A 15,368-nucleotide genomic window follows, 5' to 3' on the forward strand; every position below is an offset into this window, starting at 1 on the left:
CCCCCCCCGCACCTCGCAACATGTTTGTCCTCAAGAATGTGGGCAAGCTGATTTTTGGCAGCAACAACCAAGAGTCTCTGATCGAGCTGCCGCAAGGTCAACTGTACCTGGTCCGCCCACTGTCTCCCAAGGGCTATTCCGAACTCATATTCAAGGACGCAACTGCCCGCATCCGCAGGACCGCCCAGGACTTCCAATACCAGCTCGTTGTCCAGAGGGTTTATGAGGAAGGCGAGGCTGAGCTGCTCGCCGACGAGGAAGGAGAGGACGCCGAGATCGATGCCCTCGCCACCGAACGAGACGAGAAGACCTTCTTGCTCGACGAAGCATTACACTTCCGCGTCGAGAATCGCGACGCATCGGCCACCGTTGTTGCCTGGAAGGACCTGAGCGGCGACCTCGGCGACGTCTACGAATTCGTTTGCGACGGCTCCGTCCAGTCCATGCAGCTCCAAGCATTCGAGCGCATCGCAAAACAGTGCCAGTACGAGCGCAAGTACCGCAAACCACATACCACTGCTTCAGAGTCCGACCTTGCACAGTTCGAGTTCGACGACGAGCAGCCCATCCCTCACGCCAGCCCCATTCATAGCCCTACCGTCGGCCGGCACATTGACTCCACCGACGACATGTTGTCCATCAAGAACCCAGCCAACACGAGCGTCAGGCGCGATGCCACGCCCCAGAAACCACCAGTCGCTCGCATCACCGCTGACGGGAGCCCTGAACCGCAAAGACAAGACAAGGAAGTGCGCGCCCCGACACGACAGATGGGTCCCCCGGCCGTGCCCGCCCAACCCGAGCCTCAAGAGATTCTGTCCATGGAGCTTGGAGAGCTGCACTTTTTCGACTTTCCCTCGGGCTCCTTCGTTCTCAAGGATTCCTCCGTCACAGCCCAGGTCTCCGACACTGGAAACTGGCAATACTGGTTACATGTCGCAAGCAAGGACCAAGAGTGGCTGGGCATCCCGGTTGTTGCAGACATCAACCCAGTCTTCAACTTTGAGTTTCTGTCTTTTATTTTCAACCAGTTTACCGATGACGGCTCTGCCTACTCGTGGTTGATACGCTTCAAGGACCAGCCAACCCTCGAGCGGTTCCAGGAAGGCCTCATGCGCGCTCTCTGGGAGCAACTGAACGAGATCAAGTGGACAAAGGTCAAGGACCAGGAGAGGCAGTACGTCCTTGATGCTTTCGAGGATCTCAAGATGGACGATGTGCCCGAGGAGGGCTACGAAGACGAGGAAGACCCGGAGGAGCCCGAGTTTGAGGAGGTGGAAGATGAGGACCCTGGTGCGAGAAGTGAGCACTACGACTCGGACGAGGACCAAGACGATCTCGAGACGCAGCCGAAAGATGGTGCTACAAACAAGTCTATCGCTGTCGGCTACAAGCACGACCGCTCGTTCGTTGTCAGGGGTTCCAAGATTGGTGTCTTCAAGCATGCTCCCAACAACAATCTTGAGTTTTCTACCAACATCTCCGAAGTCAAGACGCCCAAGGGCATGCTCTTTTCTCCCAAGAAGGCCATGCTACACAACGAAGATCGCAACATGATACTGCAGAACGACACCGATCCCAACAAGCTCTACCGCATGGATCTCGAATATGGAAAGGTCGTCGATGAGTGGAATGTCCACGATGATATCCCCGTCGTGACTTTTGCCCCCGAGAACAAGTTCGCCCAGATGACCCACGAGCCCACCTTCCTTGGTATCAGCCATAACTCCCTCTTCCGTGTCGATCCTCGACTTGCCGGCGACAAGCTCGTCGACTCCCAGCTCAAGCAATATGCCTCCAAGAATGACTTCAGCTCCATCTCCACCACAGAAAAGGGCTACGTTGCCGTTGCTTCCAACAAGGGTGACATCCGTCTATTCGACCGCCTGGGCATCAACGCCAAGACACACATTCCAGCTCTCGGCGAGCCTATTATTGGCCTTGACGTCTCTGCTGATGGTCGCTGGGTCCTTGGTACTTGCCGTACTTACCTGTTGCTCATCGACGCCATGCAGAAGACTGGCAAAAACGAGGGCAAGCTCGGCTTTGAGAAGTCTTTCGCTGCCGATTCCAAGCCTCAACCACGTCGTTTGGCCTTGACTCCGGAGCATGTGGCACAGTTCGCCTACGAAACTGGCAAGCCTGTCACTTTCACTCCTGCTCGCTTCAACACGGGCCAGTCTAACGAGGAGACGTCCATCATCACTGCCACGGGCCCTTACATCATTGACTGGAACTTGAGGAAGGTCCTGCGCGGTGCCAAGGCCCCCTACACCATCAAGCGATACTCGGACGAGGTCAAGGCTGATGACTTCAAGTTCGGCACTGATCAGAATGTCATTGTCGCACTGCCGAACGAAGTTAACATGGTTGGTAAGACGCAGCTCAAGAGGCCGACACGCGAGAGCATCGCCGGTTTCGGTGCTCGACTGAGCACACCCCGTAAAAATTCAGGAAGGATCGGTACCAAGGAGAGCGGGCGATACAAGCTGGGCAGGGACGACGTGGTTGCTTCACCATATTAGGGCGACGGTTTGTGGCGAGGCGGGATTTGCATGATGGCCCATGACATGATGGAGTTACGAGAGTGTGAGATCTGTTTTCCGCGAGTCGTTGTTGATTTTCTTTTCACAACACAATATTCCCCCGGCGTTCAGGACACGATTTAGTGCGACGTAGTAGGTCTGGCACGGTTATGTTGGCCAGAAGAGATAGTTAATAGTACCGATACTCGCGTACAGCAGATTATTCATCATTCCAGGGTGGATGTTTAATGTCTTGATTGGCGGTGTGTTTAATTGAAATTGCCGCTGAAGCCCAACAAATCGTCTAATATAGTATCATCCCCTCGTTCACCTGGCAGGTCGAGTTTGATACAATGCATAGTTTGGAAATAGTGGCCGACATGGCATTCAATAACATGGTCGAGGATGCCACTTACTGACATGACACATATGACACATGATAGAATAATACTCGAAGTATAGGTGCATTCTTGTGTACACTGCTTGACAGCCCCATTGAGGTTCGTTTTGATGTTTGTGTGTTAGCTACAGCATTCCAGTACCCTCTTGCTCCATATCGTGGCATTGGCAGTGTACGGGTACTGAGTGTCGCTTACGCAAGCGCTCGTGTTTGTTGCTTCGTTGGCTGATCGAATTGCCATAGTTATATGGTGGATGCGACACCGTCCGGTTTTTTGTTTTTTTGTTTTTGCTAGAGTGGACAATGATTTACACACCCAGCAATTTCATAATCTCAGCCAGCACCTTCACCGGCATGGAGAACCGAGCTACTTGGCTTGATGAGGGCGTTTCTGTCGATTGTCTGGTCAAGTTTCTTGATCTGAGTCGGGATGGCCCTTTCCGACAAATCCCCTTTTTAGCATACTTGATATCGGCGACGCGCTGCGCTCGTATCAAGCAAGCAAGCATATCTGCGTCTGGATGGCATCAGACTAGAATATCAATGCTGCTCTTCGGCGCTTCTCCTAGAACCCTCTCGAATTCCGAGCTATGCTTGGACGTTGTAATGCCCTGCTTGGTGGAGAGTTTGCCATGCTCTTCCTGGTACGAGCTTCCACAAGGGAAAAAGAAGGCAGTGGTGAAGTTGTTCGTTCGTACGGGTTCAGAGGCGAGATTGCTGTCTGCATGTCTCGCGTCCGAAGGTGGCTATGAGCAAACCCATAGATTCGTCGTGGGCGATAAAGCAGGTCATGCATTCGCTAGTAATACAGCCACCTTCCCGTGGAGAAAGAGCAAAATAAAATCGTACCGGCGACTGGTTAAGTACAGCATGAAGACATGGTTGGGTATGAAAAAAACGATTGAAATTCCGGCGACCTCCAAAACAGATTTCATTGCTGCGATAGCGACGACGCACCCGTTGTGGATTCCTTGCAATGTACAGCTTCCATTTGTTAGCCTACATTTATCTGTTTACACAAAACTTTCGCCTTGTTTCCTCAGACTGCATTCCTGGACCGAGGGTGCGTGTTGGACCTCAATGTTTCGTTCGTCCCTACCCCGGCGAGGGTGTCTATAACGATGGCGTTCCACGCCGTGCAAGCTGCCCTGAAAACCTCGACACCATGGCAGATCATCGAGATGGGCTACCTCGGGAGAGGGTAGCTATTCTGAGGGGGTCTTGAACCTACTGGGCATCGACCTTATCGACAGGGGAGTTCGAAAAGCCGGACAACTGGAAATATATGGACCACGATATGCCTATACTACGTACTAGACTAGTTGCAAGGAAGAAGGATGTAGAAGCAACACGGGTTCCTAGGCACATACTCCGTCTGTATTCGTGTAGTTCCCATCTGTAACAAAGTCGAATGTCGGGCTGTCCCATAAGAGCCATTGCTACTCTACATGGTTCGTATTGTCACGGCTTATTCCTTTCGGCGATATTTCATCGTTTAAATTCGTGGCAAACTAACAGATGAATCTTCCCGTGGCGTTAGAATGTTTGCTGGTACTCACTTGCCTTTAAGAAGTCGTTGAAATGGAGCGGCAATTCGATAAGACATCAAAACTCGTGGCGATGTTATCCATCTTCCCGCTTGGCACTCGGCGGTCCCAAGATCCCATAATCCTTATGGGCCCAATCCGATGGCGCCGGAAGTTTTACTCCGCAGTCCACTGCTACAGGCGCTGATAGCGGGGTGACTGTGACAGACTTCATATTTTTAGCGGAGCGGCTGATAAAAGAGCACATTGATTCATGTGAGGTGCCCATAGTGCATCGAGATGCCCAAGAGGAGCATGATATTTCGTGCGGCTTTCCATTCGAGAGGAGTGGAATTTGCGCATTGCTCATCGCTCCAAGCAGCAACCTCCTACCGTGGCTTGAAACTCCTTACACAGTATAAAGGTCTGTCCATTCCATAATCGATCACGTCAAGTGGATGGATGACTAGGGGGTGCTCTGCACTGCATTGATCGTCTGGTAACAAACAGTTTCTTATTCTTGTTGTTATGATTATGGTTATTGTAGATCAGCCGTGAGATTCAACTCCAATGTTTGGAACGGCGAAAACTATACGGGATTTGTAGCCCTTGACGATTGGAAGGGCTGTGTAGTGTATCCTGCCGGGCCGTTTTCTGGGATGCAACATACCCAATGCGGGGTGAGGTTAGAATGAACAATGGTTGGACTAGAAATCGCGCGAATGGGCGTATCCAATCATGAGCGGTGCGATATTCAGAGTGGGAGGCAAGAGTCAGAGTATGGGTAGCATCGAAATAAAGTTGAGAGATTTTATGGAATGGTTGACAAAGTTGACAAAGGCGAAAGAAAGGACGTTTGGACGGGCACGCACAAGCTGCACGTAAGTTACTAAGAGCGTCTGGATCGCGACGATATGGCTATGGATGAATGGCGGGAATTCCATGACTTCCACGAGCTTGACTGATTGGGCTAGACAGTCTCAGGCTCCGTTCCGGCGCAGCTCTTGCGGCTAGGCGTGCCGTTGGTGTCACTTTGATGCTTGCAAATCCTTGCAGCACCGACACAATTACGTCAGTCGCTGGGGACAGCTTCCTCCAGCAGTGTACGTGAGACTTTGAGGGAGTCGAGGAGGTTCGCAGGTTCGGGCAGGATGCTGGAGAAATCGAAAGGGAGGTCCAAAGTCGTTGGGGTTTGGTGGGAAACGCAACTTCAGTACACATGCTCTGGTGACTATGTACATAATTCGGGCAGAGAGAGACAGGGATGCTGGAATCAAAGTTAAAAATATCGCTGGCAGGCTGGCTTGGCTGGCAGGCTGGGTACCTGAGCTACAATGACGACGGTCAAGGTGGTGGTGGGGGGAGGGGAAAGTTTGGGCTGACTAGGAGATCTGCGAGCAAGGATTTCTAGAAAAGAAGAAAGTGGCAGGCTACGGATAAGTTACAGTACGTATGTCTCGTCTCGTCTCGTCTGCGTGCTTGTATCACATTGTTACGCATCGCACCGCATCGGATTGCATGCTGGCAAGTGGTGATTGTAGTGTACAGCGTGTACGGATCCGTAGGACGTGCCATGCCTAGCCATGCCTAGCCATGTCTACTAGGTTACCTCTGTATGCTGTAGCCGGCCATGGCCTCCTCCCATGCAAATACATAAGTTCAGTCCCGATGATGTTTTGCTGACGAAATTTGTCCCGCCATCAACTTAAAACTTTTAGTGGACACCTGGACTGAACGAACTTGCTTTCGCGACTTTCTCTACCTGTCACATACACACTACACACCCTGCAGCACTCCCCGTGCTCCCGTATTCCGTGCTGCCTTTGACCCCGCCATCCATCTGTTCAACTGCCCTAGAACGGAAGAAAATAAAAGGAAATCAAACCAAAACCAAAACCTACTGGCTGGCAGCAACTCTACAACACAAAACCTACCATTGCTTTCCGCCCGAGAACAGGGATTCCCGCGCTGCTAGTAGCAACATTTCGTCTCTGCCCGTCTCTCGACCCAAGCCCCCGGCCCCCAACCAAGCAGCCAACCTCGACGATATGGCGCAAGAAGACGGCACCAACGGCAGGTTGCTGTTGATCTCCAACCGCCTGCCCATCACCATCAAGCGGTCCGACGAGGGCCAGTACAGCTTCTCCATGTCCTCTGGAGGTTTGGTCACTGGCCTCAGTGGCCTGAGCAAGACGACGACCTTTCAGTGGTACGGCTGGCCCGGCCTAGAGGTGCCCGAGGACGAGATCCCAAAGGTAAAGCAGCAACTGAAGGACGAGTACGGCGCTTTCCCCGTCTTCATCGACGACGACCTTGCCGACAGACACTACAATGGTTTTGCCAACTCGATCCTCTGGCCCCTTTTCCACTACCACCCCGGTGAGATCACCTTCGACGAGGGCGCATGGGAGGCATACAAGGAGGTGAACAAGCTGTTTGCCAAGGCCGTCGTCAAGGACGTGCAGGATGGTGATATGATCTGGGTCCACGACTACCATCTGATGTTGTTGCCCGAGCTGCTGCGCCAAGAGCTGAACGGCAAGAAGAACATCAAGATCGGCTTCTTCCTGCACACTCCTTTCCCCAGCAGTGAGATTTACCGTATCCTGCCAGTACGAGAGGCCCTCCTCCAGGGTCTCTTGCAGTGCGATCTCATTGGCTTCCACACCTACGACTACGCTCGCCATTTCCTGAGCTCCTGCTCCCGTATCCTCGAGACCTCTACCACCCCCAACGGCGTCGCTTACAAGGGCAAATTCGTTACCGTCGGCGCTTTCCCCATTGGTATCGACCCAGAAAAGTTCGTCGAAGGACTCAAGAAGCCAAAGGTACAAGAGCGCATCGCTACCCTGTCCCGAAAGTTCGAGGGCGTCAAGCTCATCGTTGGTGTCGACCGCTTGGACTACATCAAGGGAGTACCGCAGAAGCTGCATGCTCTCGAGGTTTTCCTGACTGAGCATCCCGAGTGGATAGGCAAGATCGTCCTTGTCCAAGTCGCCGTCCCCTCGCGTCAAGACGTCGAGGAATACCAGAACCTGCGCGCCGTCGTCAACGAGCTGGTCGGCCGCATCAACGGCAAGTTTGGTACTGTCGAGTTTATGCCTATTCACTTCTTGCACCAGAGTGTCAACTTCGACGAGCTCTGTGCACTGTACGCTGTCTCCGATGTCTGCCTCGTCTCTTCAACCAGGGATGGCATGAACCTCGTATCCTACGAATACATTGCTACCCAACATGACCGCCATGGTGTCATGATCCTGTCCGAGTTCACAGGCGCTGCCCAGTCCCTGAATGGGTCTCTCATCGTCAACCCCTGGAACACGGAGGAACTTGCTAATGCCATTCACGACGCTGTCACCATGTCCCCCGAGATGAGAGAGGCCAACTTCCGCAAACTTGAGCGTTATGTCTTCAAATACACCAGTGCATGGTGGGGTCAAAGTTTCGTTCAAGAGCTCACCAAGGTTAACGCCGAGGCGGGTGAGAAGCAACCCTTGCCGGCTATTGGCGATGTTGGACAGAAAATTTCAAGCGCTGTGCAAAATCTGAAAGATACTGCGGTCGGCGGAGGATCTGATACCGCGACTGGCTCAAACTAGGACTTTGAGCACTCCCAACCCAGAGACGAAAGTAGGGCCGATGCAGCAAATAGGCACACTAAAATCATGGTATCTGCGGCCAAAAGCGACAGAAAGCTGCTTGCCGAGAAGACTCGGCTGGCCAATCAACTCACCCAGCCCGCAACTGAGGAATCGCAGCGGTTCTAAGGGGGAAGATATTTAAGCGATGTGTGTCTGCGGGCCATGAAGCTGGGCGTTATTGTATCTTTAAGCAAGGACGGGCGAATAGTACCTTTGAGCATCAGATAGATATGGAGTCTGGTGTTCGGTAGTGACTTGAATGAATGATAGACTTATTATGACTTGAAAAGTCCACACCTTTCCGCCCCATGGTCATGTGCATGCCGTTCTCGCTTATTGTCTCACGGTCAACGCTACCTTTTGATTTGTTTCTAGCACAAGACACTGATTGATTACTGTACCCCAAACTTGTGTACGCAGAAAGGATACCCCTGTGCAAGTTTTGAGTCAATCACATTGTTACACGAGCTGATAATAATGGCGAACGATCGCATGTCACTCTTGCACTGTGGAGTCCATACTGGTAAAACTTCTCTGAGCAAGCGCTCAGCTTACACGTCAAGAGAAAATATCATAGACTAACACCCACTCACTCGCTTTAGCCTTTTTATTTTTATTTTGTGTATACATCCCTCGGCTGTTTGGTTTCTTTTCGGGGTTTCTCTTTCCCACTTGGTACTTATCTACTATGAGTGCTCCTGCCTCTCTCAAATTAGGAACAAGAGGCTTCTCTTTACCAGGTGTTTTCGATATCATCATATTATTATCGGATCTGAGGCGGCCTTTAAAAGCACTGACTGCGAGGACTGAGTCGCATGTGTCTTGATATTAGGAGTGAAGAGCGTATCCGTCGTCCTTGTTGGAATGGCGCAACTCATTTATGTGCCGTTCTAAGCTGCCTCGCTGACTCACAACTTCTCATTGATGTCCTCATAGGTTATTCTTACATTTGCAGCTTCTAGGTCACACCAAGATACATACTGTAACAACATGCATCCTATCTGGCGATTGCTTTTTTTTCTCTAGGCTTCTTATACCAAATTGTTCATTACAAGACACTAGGTCACAAGTTGTTCACCATCCAGCACCACTACCCACGACAACGCTCTTTACTGACGTAGTAAGTATTTACAACAATGCGGAAATCAGGTCAAAACGAACTACCAACCTTGGGTGGTTGGTCTTGCAAGCTTACTTTCGCTCCAAGAAGCAGTACGCATACTGTGGCTGGGTTATGGTGTACGGGACTCGTCCATTCGAACAATATGTTGACATTGCTACCAGGACTCATGGGACCAAGTTTGATAAAGACAAATATGAGTTTATTCTATTGACTATTTCTCTCCCGATATAGATGAATTCGATGGTACAAGAGATCGCACCATCAATGGCAGCAGGCCAAAATGCTACTGCTTTGTTTTTGTCCCACATATGCCAACCTACGATGCAATCGTTGAAAATAGTTTTATCTGACGAAGCCTAACTTCGTCTATATCAGAACTAATAACAAACGGAGCATGACATGAACCACAATCGTATCGACAACATCGAACTTGGAAGCAGAAAATCGATTCAAGATTCCTAGGGCTCTGAGGAAATGTCAAGTGACAATAGTCAGGCAATATCCTAGGTCAAATATTACGTGTTCATCAGCACTGTTGCTGATTATATCGATCATCGGCGAGAAGTTTAAACTTTGTCCTGCGCCCTGAAACATAAAGTCACATAGTCTAATGAAAAGACTCGTAATTAATAACCAGGATCTCGTCTTCAGCTGTGCCACTCTTAACATAAATAGCAAATCAACAATCTCGTAACAATATATAAGACCCCGAGATTTGTAGACGAGTAATCTAGGGCGGAATGGCCAAACGGGCGGTGATGAAATCACCATATCATTCCACTACTCTTCTAGAGTACTTATAAGGTGCGTCTTCGACGACTCATTTAGTGTAGTACCGTTTTTCAAGATGCCTTAGTGATCAACCTTAATAGTGATCACACAGGGATAGGAAGGGGTTTGGAACAAACGCGGAATGGTTTTGTATTCGGCACCTTTTTTTATATTGGGATGATAGCCCGGGCACCGGCAGGCAACTGCGCGCTGAACACCTCATAACCTCCGAACTCTTTTTCTTGCCCCATATATAGCGCCTCCATACGAAATGCCAAAAGACCCCAGGCCCTAGTCCGTAACATGATATGCTTTGTACGTGGCACAGCTAATACAAACTGAAAAGCATCTATATGGTAAGTGGTAATAATTATCGATCATACTTTTAGTCCTATATTCTGTTTATAAGTTACACATATCGCCTATCGTCGGTAACACATCTAAGCACCAATTGAAGAGGGAGGGGGGAATAAAATGCAACGAAGACATGAAACAAAGTAGGAAAAAAATTATTGACGCGTGGAAACTGGTCAAAAACGACACCTGTGTGATTCGAACACACGCTCCCGAAGGAACTGCCTAGACCGATATCGACCGCAGAGATAGATAGCAGGGCAGCGCGTTAACCACTCCGCCAAAGTGCCCCGGTTGTTGGTTGAAATTAGAGAACTTGAAAAAAATTATGTTGCACACATACGGCTTATCCTCGGCAGTTGGAGCACATCAGATAGATCATCTACTCTAGGGGAGCTCAGTGGGTACTGTAGCTAGGATCTTGCAAAATAATTGTCAGGACGGTCAGTGAGAGGAATGAGCGCATTGGGGAAAAAAGATGCAAGGAAAAGGTTGCTGAAAACATGACTGCATAAAGATATGGTTGGATTACTAGGTCTGCTTCCCCGAAGACAAAGATATCTTCCCGCTCCAAGTTGTCCTGTACCCTAGAAAGTAACGCTAGAATGGGTATCTGGGCAGGTTTCTGGTGGCGATTTCTTAGCGAGAATTTGAGGCACCATCTGCTGCCACAGGCGCAAGTCCAAGCCTAGACTAGTCTAAGCCAAACCTAGCAAAATCGAGTCGCTCTCTTACTTATGTACTCGGTTCGGATCGGATACCCATGCGGCATTCGAGACTCGCGGGGAGCCGGACCACTGCCGACTACATGCGAGAGTCTTATACTTTCACAGAGGGTTGGGTGTGTTTTGCGCATCTGAAGTTTTGCATCAGCTAGCCGGCCATGTCAGTCGCATCAAGACGTTCTTCGAGTGCCAGCTCTTCCGAGTTCGCTCGTCAACGCGACTTGAACAGATACTACCAGCCATGGCTAGATTCCAAGAAGCTGAAGGCTGTGCCCGTCTACACCGGCCGCGAGCGCACTCGTTGCTCGCACGACACCACCCTAACTGCGCTTGCGCAGCTCGCCGCACTCAGACTAAACGTCAAGCGTGCCATGATTTCGCTCATTGAGACCAATACTCAGATCATTCTGGCCGAAGCCACGCAAACACTTTCGCTGGTTGATGAAACGCGGCATGATCCTGGCGACCATATCTGGCTTGGCAATGTCTCGCTCCCTCGCCGAGACTGCATGGACGAGCACGCTTTGAAGGGCACCACCACCTGCAGGGACGCCAACGGCCGCGACGTGGATCTTGCTGCTTTTGTCGTCAAGGATACTTTCGAAGACGACCGCTTCAAGCACCGTGCATATGTAACCGCCGAAAGAGGTGTGAGATTCTATGCCGGCGTGCCCATTGTCACAAAACAGGGTCATTCTATCGGCGTCTACGGCGTCTCCGATACCAAACCACGACCTCAAGGTCTCACGGTGGATGAAATCCTATTCATGCAAGATGTAGCCCACATAGTTGCGGAACATCTCGATAGGGTCGGTAGGTTGCCTCGTGGATATAACATGACCCCTGTTGACATGTCGGTTCTTACGGACCAACCCTCGGTGGGGGCCTATGATCTATCATTCTCCTGCCGATACGCGACACATGCACGTATCTGAAGCAATAAATGCTGACATATAATCTATTAGTCGATACAATGGGCCGCGTTTCGGAGAGAGACCTCATGAATGGCATCACTTATTTTCTGGAGGACCTCTCTGAATTCAAGTACAAATTGAGCAATACCGAAACGTACACCACGACGCCGGAAAGCCGCTACAAAACGACCGATGTGCAAGCGACTGATCCTCAAAGCACGCCTTCAAGAGGACGTGGAAGCCAAAACCAGTCCAACGCATCAGTGAATTCACCTGGCTCTGCCGCCAAATTGTCGCCCAAAGCCAACAAAAGCATGGAGTCAAGCCCAGAGTCAGAGGTTTCAGTGCCCCGGTTCTCTCGTGATAGCAAGCCTCGTAGCAAAGATGACCCGAAGCAGTCAGAGAACAACATCCGAAGGATATTCACTCAGGCCTCCCAGTTACTACGCGAACAAGCTAAAGCGACCGGCTGTGTCTTCGTCGATGTGGTATCTGGTATTTTTTCCGGTCCGTCGGATCAGGGGAGTTCTCCACCCGGTAATACTGACCCCGATACAAACTCCGAATTCGTCGCAACTGATGACGAGGATTACGATATGGATATAGCTCGGTCCGCCGAAAGTCGATCAAGGGGTACTAAAGCGGATGTCGACGACAAACTCACCGGCATGGCTGAGATCCTAAGCACTGCTCTCGCATACGAGGAACACAATGCATTTAGCCAAGGGATAGTGAGACGGAAAAACCTAAAGAAGTGCATTTTGAAATATCCATTTGGAAAATGCTTCTACTTGAATAAAGGTCGTGTTGTCGCAGACCAAAAATTACAACTCAACGAGGATTATGCCGGAGAAGCTGTGTACGAGGCTATGCCGAGTGTGCTCAAGGGCCAGCGCACGCTGCTGCCACCGGAGGTCCTCGAAAGTATACCTGACGCCAAGTGGCTAATATTTTTGCCGCTTTTCAATTACGCCCACAGCCAATGGTTTGCCGCTGGCTTCATCTGGGGTGATGACTTCAAAATGGGTGATCCTGATGAAGCTTTGCCATATTTCAAGACTTTTGGGTCTTGTATGATGAGCGAAGTTGCGAGCATGGAAGTGTTAAACACAAACATAGCAAAATCCACTTTCATTGCTTCGATATCCCACGATTTGCGCTCTCCTCTTCATGGTATGCTTGGCAGTCTGGAATTCTTAGAAGATACAATGACTTCGGCATATCAGATGAGCTTGGTTGGCTCCATGGAAACCTGTGGAAAGACTCTGCTGGACACAATAGACCATCTTCTGGACTATGCGAAGATCAATAACTTGAATCGGGCGAGCACAGCTCTTGAACCTACCATGGGAAAGAAGCTCGTAGGAGATCGTGGTCTTGTTAGGCTTGCGAGCCAGGAGAACTTAAACTCTACAGCATTCGACTTCTCACTTCTTCTAGAGGAGGTAGTTGAAGCAGTGTTCGCTGGTCAGACCTTTCGAAAGATGAACCTTCGGCACTACGATCCCGTTGATGATGCAAGTGCAGCAATCAAGGCTATGGCTCTCGATGATTCACCGGCTGAGGAGCAGATTCACTCGGGTAGCGCGAAGTTTTCCGGCAAGGTTCAGTTGACAATCAACATCGAGAAATCTCCGTTCTGGAACGTGCGGGGCCATACCGGCGCCCTTCGTCGCGCCATCATGAACGTAGTGGGCAACGCGATCAAGTATTGCAAATGTGGATCCATCGAAATCTTTGCTAAAGTGCACAAGATAAGCTCGTCTGATGTCGAGGTTAAGTTTGCTGTGAAAGATACGGGTATCGGCATGTCTGAGGATTTCATGGCCAACCGCCTATTCAAGGCCTTCGCCCAGGAGGACTCTTTCACTCCAGGTACTGGCCTGGGTCTTTCAATTACATCCCAGATTGTGGACAATCTTGGGGGTAAGATCAATATTCACAGCGAGAAAGGTGTTGGTACACACGTTCACATTTCTATACCTATGAAGGCTGCTTCTTCGGGAATATCCGCTGACAATCATGATGACATATTAAATGAAGTACATTTGGCTACGTCAGGCAAGAAAGTCTGCATGCTTAACCCAACCGCTGATGATGCGGGAGATAGCAAAGAGCAACGACCATCAAAGCTGGAGTCGTCTGTGATGAACATCTGCGAGAAATGGTTCGACATGAATTGTGTCAGAAGCCGGAATGTCAGCAATGCTCCGGACACAAGCGTCTACATTTATGCCGAGCCGCCTCCCATCGAGTATCTCGTGAGCCAGCACCGTGAGCGAATCGCGGCGGGCCACGGGACGAGGGAGGCTGCATTACTCATTATATGTACGAACGCTTTCGAAGCAGCGGCGCTTCGTGCGGCTGGAATCGATCACCTGATCTCGCTTGGACGAATTATCGAGGTCGTCAGCCAGCCCGCGGGCTTGCGCAAATTGGCCAAAGCCATGGTGCGATGCATCAAGCGAGTACAGGATAGTGGATCAGATGGAGATGAAGCCGATGCATCGGACCTATCATCATCGACATTTTCAACTGGCAACAGCAAACAGCGTGCTGCTGGGGTGAAGTTAAACACTTCGTCAGTCGTGTACGACAAAGTAGCGGTGCGGTATCGACCTTCAGTCGAGGCTCTAAGGTGGAAATCCGACGAGCCACAACGAAATATAATCTCAAGCGTCACGGAGGAAGAGCCAGGCTTCGCATTGGAGCCGGGAGCTACTACCAGTCCAACCAAGTCCGTCGTGGTACATCAGCAGGAAGAGCCTTCTCGACAAGACGCACTGTCACCACCACGCGTCCTCCTCGTTGACGACAATGCGATCAATCTCAAACTCCTTGTAACATTCATGAAAAAGATTCAACTGCCATATGCCGAAGCTTCCAATGGTCTGGAGGCTTTCACCAAGTACAAGGAAGCTGACAGCCCTTTTGAGTACATTTTGATGGACCTACAAATGCCTATCATGGATGGCTTCGAGGCTACGAAGAAGATACGGGAGTATGAACAAGAGCAGGGTATCTCTAAAGCATCGACCATCATTGCGATCACGGGTGTGGGCAGTGAGAATGCATGTAAGGAGGCTGGTGAGGTTGGCATGTCCAGATTTCTAACGAAACCGGTCAAGTTTAAAGAGTTAAAGCAGCTTCTTATTTCACGATAACTAAGTATAAGCTTATATAGTTCAGTGAATGTCTTAGGTGTAAATTTTATAAATTATAACTTTATTACTTAATAATAGAGGAAATAAATAATGTTATTATATTAAAAGATTTATTTAAAATTATAATTGAATTATTAATTAAAAGTTTTACTTATAAGTTATAAATTATAAATTATATTACTTTATTATCTTATTATAATAATCTTTTTTATAACTAATATACTT

General features: G+C 49.8%; 4 protein-coding genes and 1 non-coding gene across 5 annotated transcripts; 4 read left to right on the forward strand and 1 right to left on the reverse strand.

The window, feature by feature from the left end:
• Positions 1-20: 20 nt before the first annotated feature.
• Positions 21-2,525, forward strand: BKA67DRAFT_528645 (VID27 cytoplasmic protein-domain-containing protein; the record flags this gene model as incomplete). The annotated part of the gene is made up of 2 exons (XM_046098969.1): positions 21-695; positions 747-2,525. The coding sequence occupies 2 exons, from the start codon at positions 21-23 to the stop codon at positions 2,523-2,525; spliced, it is 2,454 nt and encodes an 817-aa protein (XP_045950976.1).
• A 305-nt stretch (positions 2,526-2,830) lies between these two features.
• On the forward strand, positions 2,831-4,296 carry BKA67DRAFT_147457 (uncharacterized protein). Its single transcript, XM_046095098.1, has one exon. The coding sequence runs from the start codon at positions 3,229-3,231 to the stop codon at positions 4,042-4,044; it is 816 nt and encodes a 271-aa protein (XP_045950977.1). The 5' UTR covers positions 2,831-3,228; the 3' UTR covers positions 4,045-4,296.
• A 2,203-nt stretch (positions 4,297-6,499) lies between these two features.
• Positions 6,500-8,218, forward strand: BKA67DRAFT_596459 (family 20 glycosyltransferase; the record flags this gene model as incomplete). Its single annotated transcript, XM_046105300.1, has 2 exons — positions 6,500-8,011; positions 8,189-8,218. The coding sequence occupies 2 exons, from the start codon at positions 6,500-6,502 to the stop codon at positions 8,216-8,218; spliced, it is 1,542 nt and encodes a 513-aa protein (XP_045950978.1).
• Positions 8,219-10,523: 2,305 nt separating this feature from the next.
• BKA67DRAFT_t196 lies at positions 10,524-10,630 on the reverse strand. The gene has a single exon. It is a non-coding gene; the product is annotated as a tRNA-Ser (tRNA).
• Positions 10,631-11,223: 593 nt separating this feature from the next.
• On the forward strand, positions 11,224-15,143 carry BKA67DRAFT_528952 (uncharacterized protein; the record flags this gene model as incomplete). The annotated part of the gene is made up of 4 exons (XM_046098995.1): positions 11,224-11,878; positions 12,031-12,229; positions 12,347-14,603; positions 14,673-15,143. The coding sequence occupies 4 exons, from the start codon at positions 11,224-11,226 to the stop codon at positions 15,141-15,143; spliced, it is 3,582 nt and encodes a 1,193-aa protein (XP_045950979.1).
• Between the last annotated feature and the right edge of the window lie 225 nt (positions 15,144-15,368).

The sequence above is a fragment of the Truncatella angustata genome (genome assembly GCF_020726525.1).
Source record: "Truncatella angustata strain MPI-SDFR-AT-0073 chromosome Unknown BKA67scaffold_15, whole genome shotgun sequence".
Taxonomy (NCBI): Eukaryota; Fungi; Ascomycota; class Sordariomycetes; order Amphisphaeriales; family Sporocadaceae; genus Truncatella; species Truncatella angustata.

Bases quoted from the DNA above. Each gene is read 5' to 3' on its own strand.
- BKA67DRAFT_147457 (XM_046095098.1), top strand. From the start codon at position 3,229: ATGATTTACACACCCAGCAATTTCATAATCTCAGCCAGCACCTTCACC.